Source organism: Seriola aureovittata, chromosome 11 (genome assembly GCF_021018895.1).
Source record: "Seriola aureovittata isolate HTS-2021-v1 ecotype China chromosome 11, ASM2101889v1, whole genome shotgun sequence".
NCBI lineage: Eukaryota > Metazoa > Chordata > Actinopteri > Carangiformes > Carangidae > Seriola > Seriola aureovittata.
Window position 1 is genome coordinate 3,577,055 of NC_079374.1, and position 24,784 is coordinate 3,601,838.

General features: G+C 40.8%; 1 protein-coding gene across 3 annotated transcripts in view; it reads left to right on the forward strand.

The window, feature by feature from the left end:
* The first annotated feature begins 1,249 nt into the window (after positions 1 to 1,249).
* Positions 1,250 to 24,784, forward strand: part of LOC130177290 (diacylglycerol kinase beta) — a 104,854-nt gene continuing 81,319 nt past the window's right edge. For 2 of the 3 annotated variants that reach the window (XM_056388883.1, XM_056388882.1), the window contains exons 1-2: positions 1,251 to 2,545; positions 19,536 to 20,107. In XM_056388883.1, coding sequence (XP_056244858.1) covers positions 20,041 to 20,107 — 67 coding nt within the window. In that variant the 5' untranslated portion in view covers positions 1,251 to 2,545; positions 19,536 to 20,040. Of the gene's footprint in view, positions 2,546 to 19,535; positions 20,108 to 24,784 lie in introns of all 3 variants that reach the window. The other variant, XM_056388881.1, reaches the window with a different exon arrangement.

The window sequence follows — 24,784 nt, forward strand, 5'->3', positions numbered from 1 at the left end:
GAGGGAGGACAGATGGATGGACGCTACTGGCTTTATTCATCAATGACTTCACTACAGAAATAGCCAGCAGCACAACAACAGGCCGACACATTGCAGTGACACCTTTTAGAGTTGTGTGACACACTGTGCAGGATGTACTCTCATGTTTGTGTGTGTGGGTGTGAGGGGGAGAGAAAGAGAAACAGACAGAGACATCATGTAATAGTAAAGGAGGAAACAACACAAAGAAAGACATGAAATATAAAAAGTAAAGTAAAATAAAGTTAATGTTGATTTTTTTTCTCTTGGCCCGAGAGAAAGTTCAATTCTTGTTTGATTTATTTACTTTATAGATACTAAAGCGTTTTTATCTTTTGTTCCATTACTCCCTGGATTATTATCCGCACTTTTATAACATGCATCACAAATATTATGATTAATTAAAGACATGGTAATAAAGCAAATCTGAATAAAAAATATAAAAAAAATAGACCTGCAAGAAGATGTAAAGGGGTTAAACCCACAATGACTCAAGGCAACCAGGAGGGTGAGGCCATCTCTGGATAAACAGCTGCTGTAATACACTCGATCATTTTATTAGGTACACCTGTACAGTCCAATACAGTCTGCCATAATGTCGCCTTTTATGATGCTTTATAATGTCACTGAGATGGTCATTTGATTATATGCTTCAACACTGAGCTCATAGTTAAAGGTTGTAGAAGAAGCTTCTCTCTGTAATAAACATATATTTGAATTGTGTGTAAATGTAAATGTAAATGAATTTACACATCGCCAAATAATGGCAACTAAATCTGAATATTAAAAACCCCCTAAATGTATAACATACGAATGAACAGTTGTATTGGACTGCAGTAGATTTTACAGCTGTAGCTAAAAAAAAAAATGTGTGTGTGTGTGTGTGTGTGTGTGTGTGTGTGTGTGTGTGTGTGTGTGTGTGTGTGTGTGTGTGTGTGTGTGTGTGTGTGTGTGTGTGTGTGTGTGTTTGCATGCTCGGGGCAAACTGAGACCCGGACCCTTTAGTGGCCACTGCCAGGACCTGCTCCAGCGTCGGACTCTGAGACTATTCTCTGTGGTCTTCTTCTCAATGGAAAACACATTCCTCTAGAAAAATGTCCAGCATGAAAAATGTTGGGAACTGAGCTTGAATTATATCCAGCGTTTCTCAGATATAATTTCTTTATTCCTAGCATGTACATCACTGATTGACATCATAAAGAATTATTTTATTTTGACATTCGGTGCAAGAAAAAATATATTACTTGGAGCTCGTCTCTTACTTCTCCGCTCAGAAAATAAAAATGTTGTTTACCCCAAAAATGGCGCCTGATATGACGCCCTGTCGGCAGAAAGATATAGTTCATCTGGGCCTTCTGAAACCATACTCTGAAATAAATCAGTTTGATGATGTGATAACGTGATGGCTAAGGTTTGGTTGGGTTCATGCACTTGGTTCGGTTTCGGGGAAAACATCTCGGTTTGAGTGAAGACGACTACAGAGCGCTGCAGGAATGAGTCGTAAAACCCCGGAAATGAGTTAGCGTTATAGCACTTCCTGTTCCCTCGTCCCGAAGCCACAAATATCTCCTCACCAGTCCACCTTTACATCTTCGTTGCGCTTTTGGAAACGGCAGTCTCCGTCCATCCCGACCTCGTGCAAACCTTCGCTCCCGTTGTAATTCCTACGGCCACTAGAGGGCTTTGTCACTTGAACGTAAATTGTTTTTTTTGGGGGGAATTTTGATGAAATGACTGATGCTGCTGTTCCTCTTCGGGGGACGGTGCACTTGTTTGAAATGCTTCTTCTTATTATTTAATTGTGCAGCACCCGTTCATGTATTTTTATGTCTTGACAGCCGCTTTTTAAAAGTAAAATTTTTGGAGGGAAAAAAAGCAAACAACTATTCTCAGTCACAGTTTTGAAGTTTGAAGCATTCTCTTCACAAATAAAGATGAATATTAATTTATTTTTCCTGTTCGTTGATTTGTTTTTGACTGTAGCAAAAAAAAAAACAACAAAAAAACAGACGCAGAAGGTGAAATGAAGAAGGAAAAGACGACCTGTTTGCAGCTGTTGATCAGTGAGTCAGAAAGAGGGAAGAGAGCGAGAGAGGAAACTGAACACAGGGGGAAGCAGAGAGAGAGAGAGAGAGAGAGAGAGAGGGAGCGTTAACCATGCGCACATGAGAATCAGAGAGACGGAGAGAGAGAGAGAGCAGAGAGAGAGAGGGAGAGAGGGAGGGCAGCCGAGGGAGAAAAAAGCTTAATTAATTCAGGGTGGATGGGAGGGATGTTGCTGCTGTCCCTGCCGAGGCTCCAGAGCCTCTGCTGTCGTGCTGCATGTAGCCGAGTGATTGTTTGAGTGGAGAGGACGACTCTGACTCGGCTGCTGCTGCTGCTGCTGCTGCTGCTGCTGGGAACCAGACACCGGTCCACACCAGCCACGACTCCACTGACTGACTGGCTGTTTTGACTGGCTGGCTCTTCACTGAACGACTAAACAGGGATGTTACATGGACTATAGTGGGAGCAGCAATGGCCAGAGGTAGGGGAGACTTTCTCTGTGATTACTCCTCCTGTCCCCCCTTCTCCCATTTCTGTCTCGCTCTTTCTCTTCCATGTCGACGATCATCATGTTTTTCTTTTCTTGTTTGTCTTTCAGCCTTGTCTCTATTCCTTTTCCTTTTTCAGGACATTCTCAGCACTTTAATATTTTTTGTTTTGACACATTTCCCTCCTTGTTTCTTGCACAGTTCCTTTTTCTTTTTCTGGCCCAATTTATATTTTCGCTTCATGTGTCATAACCTTTCTTCTATTCAAGTTTTTTAGTGTTTGAATTTACTACCTCTGACCCAGCGACGCTGGCGAGGCTTCTCTGTGAGGTTTTGTCATAAATGGCATCACAACTTGTCCTGTAGTTAAGGAGGTTTGAACAGGACTGGATGTCATGTGTGTGTTCGGGAGGAGGTGGAATTAAAAGCCAAATGTCTCAGACTCATGATGCGTCCAGAACCAGCTGGACACAGAACAACTGACCACAGCATTAGATCAATACTGGAGTTAGATCAGCTGGTATCTGGAGACACATTGAAAAAGAGAATTAACGGGATGTTTCACTCATGTGGTGACCTTTATCCGAGAGTTTCAAGCCAAGGACACAGTGATGGACTCAACCAGGATATATCAAATTAACAAGCAGCTGAGCTAAAATGTGTATCTATAATTCAGATTAATTTTATCCTGTACTGAGGAGGAGGAGAGGCGACTATTAAACTATAATTCTGTCACTTTAATAATTAAATCTGTAATTAAACAGAATTGGTTACTGAGTATATGTTGCACATCTTCATGTCGCTCCCTTTTAATCCCAGGCTGCCTCCTTGAGAGCGGCGCTTCAGCACGAGACGGCTGACTTCTCGTGATTAATCTCCAGTCGGCACGCCTAATTACATCTCATCAAGCAATCACCAAATGCGATGGTTATTTATTCCTTGACAGCATCCTCTTGGTCGCTGATAAAACATTAGGGATTCGTCTGCGAGAGCGCGGCACGGGGGGGGGGGGGGCGCCGAGAGACTCAGGAGAGGAGAGGATCAACAGAGAAAATGAGAGAGAGACAGTCTGAACAGGGAGGAGGAAGACGGAGTGTGAGGATGGAGAGAGAAGGGAAGAGGATCATTTAGCAGAGCTCTGACATGCAGCTCATGTCGTCAGTCCCCGGGAAAGCACCTGTGTGTGTGTGTGTGTGTGTGTGTGTGTGTGTGTGTGTGTGTGTGTGTGTGTGTGTGTGTGTGTGTGTGTGTGTGTGTGTGTCTTTGTGACAGCGCCATGTGTATTCGTACTGTCTTAGTCATGTTGAAATCATGTTAACAGTCTCGGCGAGGGGCCAGCTGGTGGAGGGCCAGTGGCGGTCTGTGAAGACGGCTCCTGATAATGATCCGTTCGCCATCAGACAGCAATTTATCACATGGATTAAGAGGTGAACGTTCGCCTGTCTGAACGTGGATCTGTGTGATTAGGACGAGAGCATGCACAGACCCACTCAAATTGATTCCTTTAATTTCCGTAGTGGCCTGAATAGACGATGACCCTGATTATAAGATCACCACCCCCTCCTTTTGAAACACCAGATTTTTTACACAGTTACACAAAACAAGGTTAGACGTATTTAACATTTTAAAGACCTCTGTAAAAGTAAATAATAGAGGTGTGTTGTACATGAATCTTTAACGCAGAGTCCTCCAGCTGAACCGACCGCTCTGACTCATTATTGTCGCTGACTGAATCAGTAGCTTTTAGCGGCGCAGCTCCCCCCACAGGTACCTGAAGGTGTGATTGTCAGCTCAGCCGTGATACACAGTGTTTTCTTACCAGGGTAAAAACCATTACAATAACGCACAGAATGCCCCAAAAAAAACAACATAAAAAAACAAAAGGCTGAAAGAACCACGGACACGATGAGGTGATAACTTCACTGCAGATGGATGATTTGAAATCAACTGAACGTGAGAGGCTTGTTTAAGTTAAACCTGTAATAACAACACGGAGGCATCATCACCTTTTAAGCTGATATAGTTTCAGAGTGACATAATAGTTCATTTGCAGTCATGTTTACAGTCACCTGATGACTCTCAGTCCAGTGTTCCCTCTCTCTCTTTTAGCTCTGTGTTTGGTCTCCACCAGCTCCTGAGGGAAATCTCTGGCTCATCAGCTGCTAAATGCTCCACTGTGTTCACCAGCTGCTCTCTGACTGAGTCTGTCTGCTGTTTGCTGCTGATCCGGTCATGGACAGTGGATTTTCAGTTTTCTCTGAAAACAGCTGCAGCTGGGAAAAAAAACAAAACAACTACGAGCAAAGATTGAACCAGAACAGTGAAGTTGTACTGACACTAAACAATGAGCTGAAACTCACTATAAAGCTCTGCAGAGCTCTGGGGAGCTGCAGATCCAGGTGAGGTTCATCACTACGAGCGACCTCCTTCACCTCCTCACATCGTCTTTGTAGAAACTAAATTACAGCCGCTTTTAAAAGTAACGAAAACGTACAAAATGATCTGAATCAGCAAAGTGGTCTTAACTTTCTTCGTTGAAATCAAGTGCTTAAGAAGGAACATGACAAATTATTGCCTCCTGGCCTAATTCTATTTTTACCATGTAAAACAGAATCAGCATTAACCTCTGAGTTCCAGTGAATGATGATTTATCTAGCTTCTGTTTTTCTCATGCGTCACTGTCTCACACTCAGCAGTCACTGTACGAACCATGGGAAGAGGAAGACTTTTATTATTTATCTTCAGTTTTTATTTATTTTAGGACGCGGTATCTTGTAACATTGATTTTCTTAACAATATACAGTTTTTCTAACTCACTCCATGACGTTCATTCCTGCAGTAAAGACTTAACGAGACACTTTCCCCTTGTTGGACATTGATTTACTCTGTGGCAGTAAAACATGTCGCTGACGTGATCTAGCAGAAAGCTCTGGTGGGTTAAACTGGGTTTACTGGAAAAAACTCTCGGGGCTGACGAACTCAATTCACTGAAATCCACTGGCCTTGCAACTTTTAGGCAGAAAACAACCCGTAATGCAACTCTATCTTAAAGCAGCAGGCTCAGTTTGGGCCAAGATGTTATATGAATAAAGGTCATTCAGTAGGTTTTGGACTGGAGTCTCGGACTGAATATATTCTGCTCACTGCAGTGCTGTTGTTTGGCTCATAATAACAGGCCTGCAGTGACATTATACTGTATGATGTGCCTTCAGTGGACTGTTAAGTCTGAGTCAGACCATTTGTGCTGGCTTTATTGGTTGGACCTTCACCAGTGCAGCATGAGCTCGCCGTTAAAGGAGCAATTTGTGAGTTTTGCTATTGCTACATAGCTAACGTTAGCATTAACAGCTGTTCACTTACCAGTGTTGAAGAAGGGCTGCGAGTTCTGCATCAAACTTAATTCCTTTACTAACCAAGAGGAGTCTCCTCTTGTTTTGCTTCTATTTCCATAACTTCTTTTCTTCTACTGCAGTTAGCATGCTAACCAGTTAGCTCCGTCCTGTCATTTTCCGATACAGAGTCACTGTAGTGTCCAGTCTGCCCTGTAGATGTAGCGCTGCTCAGAGGACGTGTCACAACCTCTTTTCTTGTAAATGCAACGGTGGCTGGAGCTCTTGGCAAGACTGGTGAGTAAACAGCTGTTAATGCTAACGTTAGCCATGTAGCAATAGCAAATGTTACAAATAGCTCTTGAATTTCAAGATAAAAACCGTTTTTGAGGAAATTCTGGTCCTGTATTCATGGGATCATAATGAAAGTGAAGAAAATCCTTAATCCTATTTAATCCTATTTCTTTAAGTAAAGCAGTTTTTGACCCACCTGGGAGTTAGCAAGAACTGTCATGGCCGCAGCTGTTTCACAATAAAAGCCCTTCAGTGGTGGAAGTGGAAAGATTCACTTGTGAAGCAGGGACACAAATTGTTAGGTCACGGTTTGTTTGAGACGATTAAAGGTCCAATGACCGTTCAACCATGTTTAAAGTTAAAATCATTCGAAGGTCGAGTAGGAAGCCTTCTTGTTTGGCCTCCTGTGTGCTGCATCCCACCTCCTCCCCGCTCTCTCCTCAAGACTTTATCTATATCTTTTAGGTCTTGACACAGAGAATTGTAGTTTCCTGATGTTGCCCTCGTCTGTGCACAATAAATGACACAAGCAAAGACGAGAAACTCAAATCTCGTCTCCAAAATCTCTGCACATGATCTGTCTGCCAACACGTGTGGAGGGGGTGGGAGTGTCTGATTGACTGTATTGGAAAGTCAAATCATATGAGACATCTCCCCGTCTCGTTCCACCTTCAGAAAAAGGGGGATTTCAGACACTGTCCGATAATGTAACAAGCACAAAACAAGAGCAGGATGACTGAGCTGTTTTGGAGTTTGCTACCTGTCGTATTGTCGCCTGATTGGTGGGAGATGACTCACTGGAGACAGATAAACTATATATCTTGTCATTTATGACTAAGAGACCATCTATGGCAGCTGAAATGTGCTAGAAATAAAGGCGGTTGCTGCTTTCAACATATTTATTTTATGTATTTACTCTTGTTTTGCTCAAAAACATAACATGACCAAATTCAGCGCCAGCAATCCACAAGATATTTAATCAAATCTAAATGGTACAACAACAGAAACAGAAAATACACTGTTTATGTGATGCAGTGTGGAAAAGGGATTTTTTCCCCCCTAAAGCTAAAGTCACTCAAAAATATGTTTTGCTTCTTGTTACTTGGATGTTTGACCTTCACCGCGCAGAATGATGCATGTGCAGCGTTTAACAATAGACGTCTGTTCTCATGATTATATGACAGCACGACCACAATCGTGGTCAAACACGCAACGTGCACATGCGTGTGACGTGCAAACTGAAACCTGCGATGCAGTGACACCGAGAATTTAAAAAAAGTAGGACACGTCCGGTGTCCAGCAATTAAACTTTTGAAATGTAAGCATTTGCATATTCATAGATTCTGAGGGAGAAAGAGTAGATAGTTTTTCTTTTTTCTTTTTGTGGAAAGAACATGTTATTATCCAAATGTCAGGAGGTGGATTTTTAAGGTTAACATGTCACTCAAGGGCAGCAGTTCCTTATGTGTCTCCAGTAGAATTTAAACTGTGCCACTTCAGAATAAAAGTCTCTGGGAAGAGGTTGTTTACCTTTTCACCCTGTTGACACACATTCACGCTTCCTATTCACGACTCAGGCCAGAGGAAGAGCATGTGAATCTATTCTTTCTAATTGGTTGGCATTTCCCTTTAAATACAGTGCAATCAGTTGTTGTGGTGTAGCTTGGCCTTTTCATCCCCCCTCTGCGTTTTTAGACACAATCCCCCAGTTGCCATGACACCCAGGCCTTCCATAAATACTCCTGGTATTTGTGAGGCTACATCCCCCAGTAGGTTAGAGAACAGAAAGCCAGGGCCCTATGTGAGCCTCGCCTGCAGCAGAGCTAATCGCAGATCAATCCACAGCGCTCTCAGATAGTCCGAGCGCCGGCTGCAGAGGCTCTGCTCAGCGTTACCGCCGATCACAGCTCATTCACGCACATTTCACTTCTGTTTCTCCCTTCGCATAACCTTGACAATGCACACCTGCTGTAGGCAAATAACTGTGTGGCAGAACTTCAGTAGATGACTAACGATGGCGAGAAAGATGTGACGTTAATCATTCTGCTGTAAGCTGCGAAAACAGAGATGAAAACTGAGATGATTCATTCTCTCGAGATGGAAAGAACTATTGCAGAGAAGATCGAATATAAAAACAAACAAAAAAAAGAGGGACCAAGTGGAAACAGTGAGTTGTGATAACGGGGTTGAGAGGTGACGATAGACCGGGAGAAGAAGCAGGGATAGCGTGTCTGTTTGTGTGTGTGTGTGTGTGTGTGTGTGTGTGTGTGTGTGTGTGTGTGTGTGTGTGTGTGTGTGTGTGTGTGTGTGTGTTGTGTGTGTGTGTGTGTGTGTGTGTGTGTTGTGTGTGTGTGTGTTGTGTGTGTGTGTGTGTGTGTGTGAGTGTGTGTGTGTGTGTGAGAGAGAGAGATTTTCTGTACGGTATGTGTGTGTCTTGTCAAGTCTTGACAAGGGATCAGCAGCCGGCCTTTTATGGGTAAAGATGAAGCTCAGGCTACAAGCCCCTAAGGTTAAACATGCCCCCATGCAGTTCACTCTCTGAAACAATATTAGCCTCTAAATTTGTCTTGAACTTTGTCTTGGGCCTGTGCACCCACCCCCCACCCCCCACTGAAAACCTCATGCAGAGGGAAACTGTAAAACATCAAAAAGTCCGAATCCACTTCAGCAGGAACAAACACTGTCTGAGGAGCGTTTGGTTTTGGGACTAAATTATTCTCTCTGAGCAATAGCTCTTAATTTGGACGAGCCATTTCCTCTAATTCCCTCCGCTGGCCCAGGAGAGGGTGTGTACAGCCACCAACACTTATTTGTCCGTAAGAAGTTTTATTACTCCATGATGAAAAATAAAATTAAACCCTTTTGCAGCAAAGAAGCATAAAAAACAGTAAAACTACAATAAATCACAGAGATAATACATGATATTTAGAGTGAGCTTTGAAAAGCCTCCATCAGCAGAACTTTACAACATTACAAATCGACCTCCTTTTCTTCTTATAATGCATCTTATTTTCTCGAGTATCTGACAAGTCTTGTAAGCAAAGTCACAGAGACTCAGATTTACCCTTCGTGTGCTGTATATCCCCACTGTGAACAGACCTTTATTCTGAAGCCTTGATATATTGTGTGGCAGTGAGATACCGCTGGTTTACGTAAGAGTTTTGCTCTTGAACGTCTAATTTTGCTATTTATTGCTCTGTAGCTGCTGACGTCTCGCCACTCCCCCTACGGCGGCGGTTCGTTCACAGATGCAGCTCGTCAACCAATCGTGTTCTAACCTCAGCTGTTTATATATATATATATGTATATATATATATTGTCTGATTTACCACTGTTTCCTATGCTGATGATGGCTTATAGCTGTTGGTTGTCTGGCTCCTTTACCGTGCACCCAGAGCAGTATCCTACTCAGGATTTGGAGTTGTGCACGCTGCCACCGTTTTTCTCAACATTACAAATCACAGCCGATGATTTATATGACATTTGGTGACGTTCAGACACAACCGCTGTGACGATACCTGCCCTGGTCTTGTTCATGTTGCCCAGTCTGCCCCTCTGTCCCTGTCCACCACGCTCTCACGTCCTCGGGCTGCGTCATTTATATGAAACTTTCCTGAACCGTCTTTCTTCCGCCGTCCACTTCCTCTTCATTTCCCTACACGCTTTGCCGCATTCATGTTGCGCTCTTGCCATCCTTTGACCTGTTTTCTTCCAGTTACCTGTCCCTGTGCTCGCCTCTCTGCATGTAGGAAGTCTTACCATCATCATGTCCATTAACATCACTGCGCTGCCCCTGCCTGCCTGTGTGTGTTTGGGTCCTCTTCTCTGTCGCCCCGCACATGGACCGTGACAAAAAAATCCACTTGGTTAGGTTCAACGAAAGCTCATGGCTTAGGTTAGAGCAAGTATTTGACCTTTGTTGTCATGGTTACAATAATAAACACTTGGTTAAGGTTAAAAATAAATAGCGGATGTAATTCTGGGGCTGAACCAGCTGATGCTGCCGTTCAGTCTCTAGATCCTCCGGGTCTGTGGTGGGCATCATTCAACAGTGCAAAACATTCACACATCTGTCTTGTCCAGATGTTGAGTCCAAAACAACTGTACAGTAGTCGACTCCTCTGCTCCTGATGGAGTGAATTGGGTTCAAAAATGTTGTACTTTGTCCTATAATGTAATAAAATAGAAGTGTTAACAGGAGTTTTTCAGCAGGGTTGTGAGTCCTGCGGAGAAGAGAATTATTTAAGATTGGCCCAGTTCCAGTCACACACTTCAACTCACTAAGTCCATGAGAGCTCAGAGCTGTCCCACCGGGGGAACAGCAAGTGTCTGAGGGCTCTCTGACTCTTTGAGCTCTTTATTCACACAACGCTGAGGACGGCGCTCAGGAGGAGAACCGAGAATCTAAACTGTTAAAAGTCAAACTGAGATTTCACAAACAGTTCTGTTGTAAAAACAAAGAAACGGTGCGTTACTGACTTAATGTTTTACTCCTACTGACATGACACTCACTGCACGTGTGTCGCTGCATGTTTTAACGGCCTGTAACAAGATATTATCTGATAAAAAGGTTGTTTCAGATCAGGGTTTCGCAGACTTGTCTGCATCTTATTAACACCACAGTGTTTCCCATAGATCTGAAATGTCCTTGTGGGTACGGGTCTTTGACGTAGTGACTTGGTGTGACAAACACGTATGAACATTACCACAATATTTCTATTTAATTTAAAATTATCTAAAAGTTTTCGTTTGTCAGATCAGTGTATGATTAACATTTTGGAACGTTAGATAGAAAAATACAAAATAGAAAATCTGAATATTTTCATTCAGGCCTGGGGTTGTTGAGAGGGCGGGGTTTAGGTTTAACTTGCATCTGATTGGCCGGTGAATTGAGTTCTTTTTTTCTAATTCTCCTTTTTTTCCCCTATTATATAGAAAACGTCACATTACACAGACCTCTGATGTTTACTTTGCCGTTCAACAGTCTGCTCTGAATGGTTTCCTCTCATTGTGATTGTGTTAATCATATCACTTAAAGCTCTTTTCACTATTGTTCAAGTACTGTGAGCGTTTCTTAAAGCGTCCCGAACCATTACCAAGAGCCTAATGGTTCATTACAGGCGCTAATTTACCTGAACAAAGTGGAGGAAACCTGCCACGGGACTCGGGTGATTGAAGTGATTCAAGTGCTTCACTAAAGACTTGGCCTTGTTTCGGTCTCAAGGGTGAAAGAATGAAAACCTCAGCCCACACACTCGAGCTGTTTGATTTACTTATTTTACAGAAAGCTCATCACAGTGATGATGGTGGCTGAAAACAAACACACACACACACACACACACACACACACACACACACACACACACACACACACACACACACACACACACACACACACACACACACACACACACACACACACACACACACACACATGGGTCACGGGAACATGCAAATCCACCTCAAGGCAGGCAGGAGCTACTGCAGGTCTGCGGTGCTTTTATAGTCAGGAGCCACACGATCAGTAATCCAAAGGTCAGGATTCTGCATGTGTGAACAGGCATGCAGCATAATAACAGGCCTATTAATAATAATAATAATAATAATAATATGGTATTAAAGCCGATCACTGTGCTAAGACAATGATAGGAACGTTACTGTTGTCGCCACCGAACCACATCGTCTGCTTGTTGGTTATCTCAGTCTGATTAAACGCTTAAAAGATCAGATCCAAGGCAAAAGCTGGAGAATCCAAATGGAGAGCAGGTTAGCAACGGGAAGAATTAAAAGTAAAGAAAGTCAAGAGACGGACAGTGAATGGAAAAGTGATCTCTCCTCCCTGTTTTCTTTGGGGCTTGAATTTTCGGTTTCCCGAGTTGTTCAATGAGCCACCGACCCAGTTATAGCGGTGACGTCTATATTTAGCAAGTGCTTGGATCATGAAGATTATCTCGGTGCTGTAAATGACTGATGTTTGACACAGAAAAGCTGCTGTCGGTATCCATTTAATCATATGGTCGCACAGTCCCATGGCTTCCTGCAGCAGACAGTTAAAACTCTTTGCCGGAGAGACAGTGTGAGTGTGTGTGGAGAGAGAGAGAGAGAGAGAGAGAGCTTCGTTTCTGCTATCAGAGCTTCTACACACTCTTCCTGTAGAGAGGGCCTGCTTAGCCCACAGCATCCTGCCCAACTCTCTACAGGGGAATGTCAGTTAGAGGCATCCTGTATGGCATTTGGCTTCCAGCTGCATACTGAAGTGTGCTGCCAACTTTAAGATGGACTCTTCTGACTGACTCTGGATCAGCCCTCTGCGTTTGTCCTCCTGCAGGCTGCCATCCATTTTTTTTTTTTTTTTTTTTCTTCCACGGCGAACTAATTATGTCAGAGCTCGTGTTTCTGTTTACCTTCCCTCCTCTTCAGTGTTATCACTGTAATCATCATCAGTATCCTAATTTGGCAGTGTTGCTCTCTCCGCGTGCTTTATGTCTCTGAACACCTCTGGGTGGTGAATGTGCAGACTGGAGCGCTTGCGTTGGACTGGACTGGACTGAATGGTTTTAGTTTAATTTTGTCGATATATTTCTTATTTTCAGACTGTGTTTTTTTCGGAGATTGTCCTCAGCAGAAAAACAACAGTTTTTGTCACGTGGAACATCGAGACTGTCCACCTGTAAAAGTCGCCAGTGCAGCAGGTTTTTATGGCCCATAGTTACGTTTTGTTGCTAGGCGACATCTAGTGGCCATAGTAATTATGACAGGAGCGAAGGGACCATGACCATTCAAGCACACTTAATCACCTTGTTATTGTTGTAACCATGACAACAACGATCGTCTGATGTTGAGCAAGCACTTATTTTTTTTTAACTTTTCCTTAACCTAACCAAACCATGACCGTTACTATAGTAACCACAGCGACGAAAGTAGATACGCTGCTGTCGGTACAGTCCGTGTGTTTATTATTGTAACCATGACAACCAAGGGTCGCTGTCTCAGGAGACATTCCTACGGGTGTTATCAGAGGGTTAGAACAAAGGGCGTGTGTGATTGTTCAGGTTGGAGGCGTTGTCGGGAACTTACGTCACTTGTTCCAGTGGCTAAAACAACCTGTTTATTTTTACTTGACATAGATGTCTTGTGGTTTTCGACTGACTTGAGTAAATTCTGACTGTGGTCTGAGTGACTTTGTCGACTTTGTTCTTCCACAATAGCTGGTTTTTGACCACTAAAGGGCAAAGGTGAATAAAACATTGCCGTAGGTTGATACGGTGAACATGTTAGCAGCTGCTTATTTACACATCCGGCAGTTATGGGGCAACATTATCATTCATTTGGAGTCATGCTATCCGCCTGGATAATCTAAATCTAGTATTCCCTGTCTGTTAGCTCTGTTCTCTTTAGCTGCTAAATGCTCCACTATGCAGGTAATGTAAAGTGGGTTATTAGAGCTGTAGCTCTGACAACAGATGTCTGCTGTGGCCAAAAGTGCTAGGTTATGATGCTACGTGGTGAAAGTGACCCACATCCAGAACAATCACACGACCCACTGGACACTGAAGGTTGTTGCATCAGTTCAATACGACATTAATAATATATTTTAAAACAAATCAAACTCACTCAAAAGGTAAAAAGCATCACTAACCCCAAATGACACATTAACTGCCTGCAGGGTTTAGATTTCAAGTAGATGTTTCTAATAGAATACAATACAATAGAAGACACACCGACACTCATCATTGATCATTCCAGTGTTTTATCAGTTGACTGCCCTTTTTCATTACAATGTCTTGTCATTTTTTGCAACAAGAAAAAAAATAAAACATTGCATCGGGTTTCCAAAGTTGCCACTGAAACAGATGGAGTGCTGTAATGAACATAATGTGCTGCGGAGGTGTAAATAACCCCTCTCTTTCTCTCCGTCTCTTTCCTCTGAACACCGAGGGGCTCTGAATCACTGGCACTTGTTAAAACGGCAGCACTGAGGCAGCAGATTCGAAGGAGCCTCCTGCAGCTGACTGTTCCTTTGGTCTCGGCTCTATTTCCACTCACTTTATTATTGAGAATGAGTTAAAAGCTGGAGAGACACCATGAAGGAATACTTTGATATTTTGGGAAATATCCTGCGTGTAAAGATTGATACCCCTCTCATGTATAAGTGTGTTTTTATCCACACTTTTTAAAATATGCACATAAAAAAATCCTGAGTGGAAACGCCAACACTTGAAATATCACTAAAGGGTTTTCACACTCGGCTGAGGAGGAAAAGTTGGTGGGATGATTAAAGTAAATGTGAGGAAACAGACTTAGTGAATAAATCATGACGTACATTTTCACTAAAGAGATGAAAACATCTGATACGTGTGACATGATGAGGAGATTAAAATGTTCTTCAAATTAAACATTGAGAATTAAACGCAAATTTAATATTTCCATCCGGTTTTCTACATTTTTTCCACCGGTTTGACTGTCAATTTTTAATTGCTTTATTTCATTGCACCTTCTTCCTCTGCCGTGGTTTAACGGCTCCCAACTGGAGAATTACCACCACCAGTCGTATGTCTCTGGCCAGCACAATGTCCCTTCTCTTTTAGCTCTGGTTTTGGTTTCCACCAGCTCCATAGGGAAATATCTAAATGCTCCACTATGTTCACCAGCTGCTCTCTAACTGTATGAGTCTGCTGTTTGCTGTTGAGCAGGTAGTAGACCGTGACTTTTTACAGCTGTGTCTCTGAAATTACAATTCTTTTTCTTTTTCTTTCTTTATTATTATTGGTTGAGGTGGATGGTACGAAACACACGACTTTCACACCGGAGACCCTTCACAGTCGGTCTGTGGTTTAGGCAGCGAAAAGCACTTTGGTAACGGTTTGAGTAAGATTGTGTTTTTCCTTAAAAGTAAACACAATTTGTCTGAACACTGTGTCACTGTGAACTTTTTTCTGTTTTAAACCAGACCAGGATCTTTTCCTAACCTTAACCAAGTGCTGCGAGAGTCTAAACATAACTATAAAACAGTCTAATAATGCTGGAGTCACTAAACGTGGATATTGTTGATATATATTATTGATTTTTTTAAATATTTTGGCTGAAATCAAATATGTTGTCTGAGAAAATTTTTACTGATATGTTCAGCATTAGTAAAATATAAATTAACATCATCATCACATTAATAGAAGATGTTATCTCTTCACAATTACATCGCCTCGTTCAGTTGTGTGCAAACATAATTTGCTTTGAGCTCAGTGAGAAAGAACAAAAACACATTTTCCTGGACAGATAAATAATGAGCTGAAACTCGCTGTAAATATCTGTAAAGCTCAGCAGAGCCGCACATCCAGGTGATAATCCTCCGTCTGCCTCTGTCGTTTGATCCACTGTCACTGGGAAATATCGGTTATAGCTCATTTAAAAAAACTGATCATAAATCCATATGGTTTGTGGTGGCAAACTCAAAACACATGCAGAGCAACGATGCTTATAATGTATCTGCATCTGTTCACAGTTACTGTGGCGATGTCTCTTTCCCTCCATCTCTCTATCTCTGTCATGGTGCTTTACCCCAGTGACGTCATAGTTGCCGAGCAACCTCATGAGCAAAACAGAATCCCTCTCCGCTCGGAGGGGAGGCCCCGTACGCTTGATTGGCATGTGCTTCTCTCTGTGTCATGCTCTTTGCAGTACGTACTGTACATACAGATCTCCCCTTTGTTCCCTTTGAGTGAGTAACATCAGTGCACGTGCAGCCCATTAGCACAGGCCACCGGCTGAGGGACACGGAGGATATGAAGGGGTAAAACATCTGCTTCACTTTTCAAGCTGGGTTGATGGTGTAAAGGGAGACAATAGGGGGTTAAAGGATTGTGATGTTCTTTACTTTTCTTACCGTCAACAAATCCCATGAATCTCCTGCAGGAACAAGCAGTGCCTCTGTAGCCAAAGCCTGACATAGTGTTTTCCTCTATGCCATAGAGTTGATTTATTCCTCTGGGCATTTGGAGACTACCACTGTTAAACTAAAAACTAACACTTCTAGGATCTTTTATAGGCTTTGCAATAGATGTCACTTTTTTTATTTGAAGCAACAAATTCATTCATCCATTCATTCATTTGGAAGGTCTTTATCAGCTTGACCTAATGCATGTCCTATTGATGCATCAGTAAACAAAGCTAATAAATAAGAATTAACGCAGTGCTGATTGGATAATCACAACGCTGAGAGGCATCTGAGAGCCGTTGTGTGGAAGTGCTTTGGATCTCTTTCCATAAGCTTGTTAAAAGTTTATTTTCTCTAGCCTGTACAGTTTTAAGAGATATTAGTGATTTTATGCAAAAAAAAAAAAAAACCTTGTTAACTACAAGAGATATAAACAAGCTGTTTGCAAGATAACATGTCCTGTCATGCTTGACATTTCATTATGGAACCATGTTTTGGTGACGCCAGTCTGGTAGGCCTGTCCATACAGTTTCACCGTCTGTTCTGTGCAAACAGTTTCCATTGAACCTGGCCACAGTCAAATCATGAAACTGAACTTTGGATGAAATGGCGTTAACAACCTTTTTCTTATTGTGCTGGTTTCCTCCTCCAGCATTAAAGATAAGCTGTGTTTGATCCACCTGTGTCTTTTTTTGAATTATTTTTTATCTATGGCAAAAAGTCCAAAGACACAAACATTATAAATATTCACAAAAGTGCATTTGTTATAACCAAATCCAACTGTCTCATGTAAAGCTGGAATCACAATGTTTTTATGTTAATCTGAGCTGTGAAGGAATAAATTAAACCTGTTTTTTGACCGTATTTCTTTCAGCAGAGAGCCGTTTCTAAAAATAAGCTGTTGTTGTTCCCTTGGTGAATTGGAGTTAGTCACCCATGCTTTCATCTTTTCTTTCTTAGAACTTCGTGTTCTCTGGCATCAGTCAAAAGCCTCATCTCCAGTTTACGCTGATGCACGAGCAAAGGTTTCTCACCGGAGCCAAAATAGATCATATCCCTCGGTGTTTTTTTTTAGTTTTTAGTTTTTTTTTTACATCTTTACAATGAAGACGTGTTAGTTTCAGAAGTGACTAAAACTAGTTTCAGGATATCAATGTTAGCTGGTCCCATCCGTCTTTCTCAACAACCACAACAACAACAACAACAACAGACAGACAGAAAAGCATCATTGATCATGGCTCTATTTTATTTAAGTGAAGCCAGAGCAACTGACAAAGCAAACTGGAGAGCAATAACTAATCCTGTGGTCAGTAACATCTGTGCCAAACACCTGCCTTGAAAAAGACCTACTGCCATTAATTCATGACAAAAAAAAAAAAGATGGGACATTTTGAGCAAATGCAAGCACATAAGATCTTTTTTGGGGAATTATTACATGCAAATAATAACAAAACTGTATTCTTCTATTCTATGCTCAAATATTTTATTTGTATGCTTGTTATTATGCACATTAATAACATCTCTAACTCGTCTGCTATTTACTCATTCACCCTCTCCTAACATCCCCGTGTTCGTGTTCTCCTTCTCTCTGACACAGTGACAGTAATGTTTTTGAACGGCACTGATGATAAGTAGTTTTGGTTTTATTTGTCCAAGGTCTCCGAAAATCCCCAGCTGAGAAATAGTTGTATCAGTGTCACTTCGGTTTCACTTCACATTTGTCTCCCTTGTTGTTTCACCTGGACACTTGTTCTTGCTGTTTTTCACTGTTTCACTGAGCACCACACACAAATGTACCGATTGTGTTGTTTCAGGTTAGTCTCAGGTAAATCCTTTTGGTTACAGCATGTCTAAATTGTAACGTAAAAAAACCCACTGGTCTCTTTGAGTCTACCGGCAGGGTTCAAATTATGGAGGTGGGGGGTGGAAGGGGCCTTACCCCCTTGATTAAGACTTTGACCCCCCCCCCCCAGAGAGGTAAAAACAACAGTTTGGGGTTGACATTTTTATATATCATATAGCCTTCTTACCCGTAATTGTAAATATTACAATATATTTCCCATATTCATGTCTGTAAGAGTCGTGTGATACGATTTCAGACACCCCTAAAGTGGACTGTACCATTTCTTAAAGTTAACGTTAGCGTAACATCTAGCACTTCTTATTCCCAATCAGAGGGTCCGGTCCTCAACTCTCCGCCCCGTGTGTCGAGCAAATTGAGACACTGTTGATAAATGTAAGTAGCAGTAGCTAACTGTCTAGCTTATTTAATACACGTTACCTGCTAACCTGCAGAGTTTTTTTTTAATTAAACTGTGTCAGGTATCTACGGATAAACAATTATGTTAGCTAGCTAAGGTTTGCCTTAAGTTACGGTTTAGCTAACTGATGCTAGCTAGCTGATTTCGCGCCCATTAATTTCCAATGTTAGCTTGTCATTTCACTGGTGCTAATTCATGGGCAGTGAGACAGTGGAGGATTATTTGTTGTAGAGATACGTTTTAACATCAATTTAGAGTTTATTATTTCAGTGTAATAGTCTTTTTGGCTGTGGTGGTTTAGTAAATTTTTTACCTTTTTCATAATTAGCTTGTATACTAGACACCACCTTTGTTTTCACTCAGGAATTCTGGAGTTTTACCTGGTTGAGTAATTTAACAATATTAAAATCTATGTGTTGATATTTGTTTGAGGTACTTTTACTTGATTGGAGTATTTCGATTATATGCTATTTTATTCTTCCTATCCACTACATTTCAGAGGGAAATATTGTACTTTCTACTCCACTACATGTATTTTACAGCTTTAGTTAAACTTAAACTTCAACACAATATACTGTTCAGACTGTATAAGTTGCCCTCCCACACCACACTGAAGATAGCAAAAGAATTAAAATTTCACATATTATAATGTAGTTTCCACTTACTCTGATATGTGTTGTTTCAGTTTCTGTCACCTGTAGAAATGAAATGCGTTTTGACACAAAGAGAGAATAACAATATAAATATATTGGACTGAGCTACAAACATTAAACAACAATGCCAGTGTCCTGTATGGCAGTCTAAGCAGTGATTCCCTCAGCTGGTTTTCCCTGTTCCTCTGTCTTCACATGCTCCATCACCCTTCATCACTTTTCATCACTCCTCACCTCCATTTCTGCTGTAAATCTCTTTATGCTCATACTTCACTGTCATATTGAATTCTCCTCTCCCTCCTCCCTCTTCCTACACAACCACCCCCACCTTTTTATCTCTTAAATAACTTTAAGATGTCACAGATTATTCAGTCATGGCTGCTGATGTAAAGCTTTTTATATTATTTATATTTTATACACAGTTCAGATGACGTGTTGCTGATCACTGTCATTTATATTTTGCTGTTTTCTCTCCCCTCCTCTCCTCGTGTTTGCTCCTCTCTCTTCCTCTCCAGGTCAGCGAAGGTATTTTTTGCTGCAGTTCTGCTAAGAAACCTCGTGTCATCTTCAAGTCATGAGGAGAAGTCAGTTACTGTGACAGACAGTCGCCTTTGTGGACATACAACTGACCTGGCATCATCCTCACTGCCACTCTGGGAGCTGCACCACATTTAACTGCTCCCATATCTACTAACAGACTAAAATACATTTATTTTTGTAGCCTTTTGTTTTTGTATTTTGACAAATTGAATATTTGGAGCACCTCAGCAATATCCAGGGTGTAACAGCATCAGCTCCAGCCAGTTTTCTCTACTCATGTGGCCTCAGTTATTTCAACTCTACACCTCCGGGGTGTTTGCAAGGTGCTCGTTGTAAAGAGGCAGAGATGACATCCCAAAACCTCTTCACCTCAGTTTTATTTCACAACTTGACCGAAGGATAACCATCAACCCCCCTTAGCAGCACTCGTGGACTGACACACTCCCAGAGCACAGAGCCCCGCCCCTGGCTTCAGGCAGTATGGGAGACGGGAGCTGGGTATGTCTGAGCCCAGCTGAGTTTGCCCAGCTGCAACAGTACAGCGAGTGTGAGTACACACATGTCTGAGTCTCCAGATTTGTTTTAGTTTTGTGGGGGGGGTTGCTGTGGATGATGAGTTTCTGTGTGCATCTGGGTGTCTGCATGCTTACACTGTGTGTGTGTGTGTGTGTGTGTGTGTGTGTGTGTGTGCGCGCATATGATGGTGCTCAAAAGCTTTGTTTGCAAAACCAAATGATGTGGTATTCATGCTATAGTACACTAAAGACTTTATGCAACTCAGTTTCAAATTCGTGCGTCCATAAATTTTAACCCTCTGGAATCCAGGTTCATCTGTTTTAGTTCTTACCCACTTTTTTATACCTTCATTTCTGAACTATCCTTACCCAACATGCATCTTATCAAGCTTCAAGTCTGACTTATCACTATGTCAATTTATCAAAATGTGAAGCTTCCAGGAACCAAAACAAGAAATAAAACACGGAGATACATAAGCAAATTTGCAGCTGCGTAGTGATAATAATCATGTTATTATCACAGAACGGTTGCACAAAATATCGTTTCACTATTTATACACACACACACACACAGAAACAGAAACATGTAAGAAATAAATCTATGATGTTAATTTACATTTAAAGTGATTTTTATCCCAGCTCAATTTTGTGCCATTTTCATTATAAGTCTCTATGATGCTGTAAATCACTGAAAATATCAATAATTCAAATTCCTAAATCAGAAGAAAATGTTAACGGTCTGCAGACCTGAATGAGATATTGCGTGAAAGCCCCGCATCAGCACATTCAGCTGGTTTTCTCAGCTTGTCTCACATGATTTATAAATATATAAAATTATGTCACTATAAATAAAACATGTTCAGTGTATTTACTAATGACTAGACAGACTCCAGAGGGTTAAGAAGGTATGCCATCCCAAAAGCAACAAATGTCCCCAATACGATATTTGAAGCACTGTTGAATACATAAATCAATAATGCATTAATTTGAATGTTAATTTCCTGTGTATATACCTCCAAGTCAGTTCTATAGATTAAATATTAAAATTTCACTTTTTTCTTTTACTGACTCATTTTAGTTTTCACTTTCTTGTTTTTCCAGTTTTCTTGGTCCTAACACGCCTTTAACCATCTATCTATAATTAGGTAATTATTTCATGTTTTCTGTGAGACAATATCATTTTAAAGTGGACAGTGGAGCAGGATTTCAGCCTGGATGTCTGGTGTCACATTATTTTTCTGAATGCCACTCGTTAGCCTGTGGGATGAACCTCGTGGCTATCTCTTTCCTCCCTCGCTAGCAACCACATTTGTTAGTCAAAAGAGCATCTGTCATCTGTCTGTGGATCTGTCTGTGGATGATGAATAGAGTATTACTCTCTCACACAGGCTAGTCTGCGGAGGAATTACTCAATCATGCATAAGTCATTCTTTTATAGACCCGCATGAAGTAAAACAACAACAGCTTATTATTGACTGGAAGGTCACAGACCAGAGGGGAGAGTCTAAATACTGAAACCTGATATAGTAAATGGTTGCTGCCGTGGTTAGTCTTGACTTTTTCTACTTGTACCTACAGATTATGTGTGGCTGCACACATGTAATGGATCTATATGTAATTAATTGTATATAGGAGGGAGAATAATGTTTTTTAATTACACACATAACATACGGTACATTACAGCATTCAAAGTCTTACAAGGAGATCCAGGGAATTCATAAATAGGTTTCACAAAGACACATACAACTACATACATACATAAACATATGCATATGCCAAAACACTAGCTAACTTAGAGATAGAGTCCACATACATCAACAAACGACCGGGTCCCAGCACAAAACAAAATGTCTGATCATTAGAAACTGTTAGTTTAGTAGTAGTGTGTATTTTATCTTTAGTCTAACGTTACTCATCCTACTATCATCAAAACATATGCAAAAAAACCTCAACATAAAACTAAGAGTTCTCTATTGATTTAATGCATCTTCCCTGGGGTCTAATATATATATAATATGCAGGATCTTAAAATGGATCAATATGGATAAATTATATGAACACTTTAAATTTAATACAGAAATATTTTTAGTAGTATAATTTCTATTTGGCGATCATGTTGCCATGTCAGCCAGACATTGTGCATGTTTTCAGATGTACAGTATATGTGATAAATGTCGTGGCCAATTTCAAAAACGTCAGCCATCTCAGTTTATGCATGAATGTTTTTCTTATTGATTTTCCAGGAAATTCAAAATCATGAAATTATAACATATTTCCCTGAGGTGAAACCAAAAAGCCAATATTTCCACAGCCTGTGGCGCCTGCTATAGGAACCTGATTAGCATACGCTAACGTAAATCCAGAGAAGAAGAGCAAAGCGGCAGCCGGTGAAAATATTAGTAATTCTGTGCAGACAATTACATGGTAACACTTTCCTTTAAGTCCCCCTTCTTACATTTATAAGCCATATATAGACGGCTGTGAGGACAGTGTTAGTGTTTATACATGAATAGTATGTGTCAGTTATAACTTCTCCTGTGAAGACGTATTTTATATACACTGTCCTCTACTTATGTGTGTCCAAGGGAGGAATTATAGTTGTTACCAAATACATTAATAAACACTTATATCTGCTCACAGCTACATTATAATTTGTTATAAACCATTATTCAAATGTTTTTATGCTCATTTTAAATTCTAAATCAGTGGATTTCAAGGTAAAGTGGTGCCACTCACATTAACATTAGACTTTTAAAACTCCACTTCCAGTCAGTGGGCAGTTGATGGATTTTCTTGACACCAGGTGTATCATTTCTGAATTAATTAGTTAATTAACTGCCTCTGTTTGATTTTCTCTCTGGTCTTTTGTCATGTAGGCGAATTCTGTCTTGTCACATCAGTTTACATGTAGTTCAAGTCATTTCAGAATGATACAGTTACTTATGTGTTTTTATAAAGTAAGAACGGTTTTTAGTTTTTCAGTTCCAGTTTGTAAAGTTCATGAACTTGTCACAGCAGTACGATGTGTATCTCAGCAGCCTCAGGAGCCACCTACACACAGGTCACACTATATTGCACAGGTTAAAACCCTGGACAGGAGAGGACACGAAAATAATCATGGCTAACCTTCACCCCATTCATGTTGCTGCTGCTCAGGTCTACAGGGTTTGTAGTTTATAAGTCGGGCTGCACTAGAGAAGGACTGTAATGGAAACATGATGAATGTGCACACATGGGAGGCCCCTGCCGGCTGGGGAGGTCTCATTTCCACTGATGGAGAGGAGTGCAAAGACAGGAAGGCTTGTGTATCAGCACCCATCAATCAAGGACTTAATGAAGGACACTGGCTGTAGAGGCAGGAGGGATGTGAGGGAGCAGCACTATCAGGCTGAAGGGTCAGTGTCATTAGTAAGCCATATAATCAAATAGAACTCAGACAATTAATTGACTAATCGGTCACAGCCATTTTGGTAATTGATAAATCATTGAGTCATGTTTTACTGGATTTCCTCAAATGTCAGGATATGATGGTTTTCTGAGTGTTATTATGTGATAATAAACTGAATATGTGACTGTTGGTCGGACAAAACAAACAACATGAAATGTCAACACTGGACTTTCGAAAATTGGCAAAATGTTTAATCAATTAACAGAGAAAATAATCAGATTAATTGAGGATGAAAATGATCATTAGTTACAACTTAAACAATTAGTTGATTCATCAGAAATGGTTCAACAGCAAGGATTTCTGAATTAGATGATTAGTTTGGTTTGGGTTTTTTTGTTTTATGTAATTTTAAACTGAAGAGGAACAAAACAACATAATTGATAACATCACCTTTTCAATATTTTCTGACATTTTATGGACAAAATTTAGTTAGTTAATAAATTGCAGCCCTAATCAATTAATTTATGAAATGTCCGAAAATAGTGAAAAATACGCAACTCAACAGCCCAAAACCCAAAGACATTCAATTTACAATGATATAAAACAGAAAAGCAGCTGCTTCACTTTTGAGAAGCTGAAATCAGGGAACGTTTGGCATTTTTGTTGATAATGACTTCAATGATTATCAGAGTTTATAAACCAAACAATTCATGAATAAAAAAAAAAAAATCCACAGATTAATTCATAATGTAAATTATTGTTAGTTGCATCTCTAGTTCAATGCTGGTGACTTGGAGTATTTAATAATATATTTTCTTTTCAATAACCACATTGTGCATGTAGCTGATGCAGTGAACTGGCTGAGATCTCTCTCTCTCTCTCTTGCTTGCTCTCTCTCTCACTCTCTCTCTCTCGCTCTCTCTCTCTATCTCTCTGTGGACGTGTGATGCAGGACAGAAACAGGAAAGCATTACAGGCTGCAAAGCTGCTGAGCACTAAAAATAATGAAGTGTTGTCTGTAGCTGATTATGAGTGCTAACATGATTGGTGAAATCAGCTCGTGTGTGTGTGTGTGTGTGTGTGTGTGTGTGTGTGCATACGCAAGTATGTGAGGTAATGGTGTTGGTGTGGTGATCTGATCTACATTGTGTACATTTGTCCCCTGTAAGTGTTTTGGACAGAGGATCTGTGACGCACAGCAGCTTCACAAAGTTTTCACTTCACATTTTACACATTTAATTGCATTTGATTTTTAATAGATAAAATTGGGGATTTTGCTCATCAATCTATTCCCAATAATCCATAGCAACAAAGTGAAATT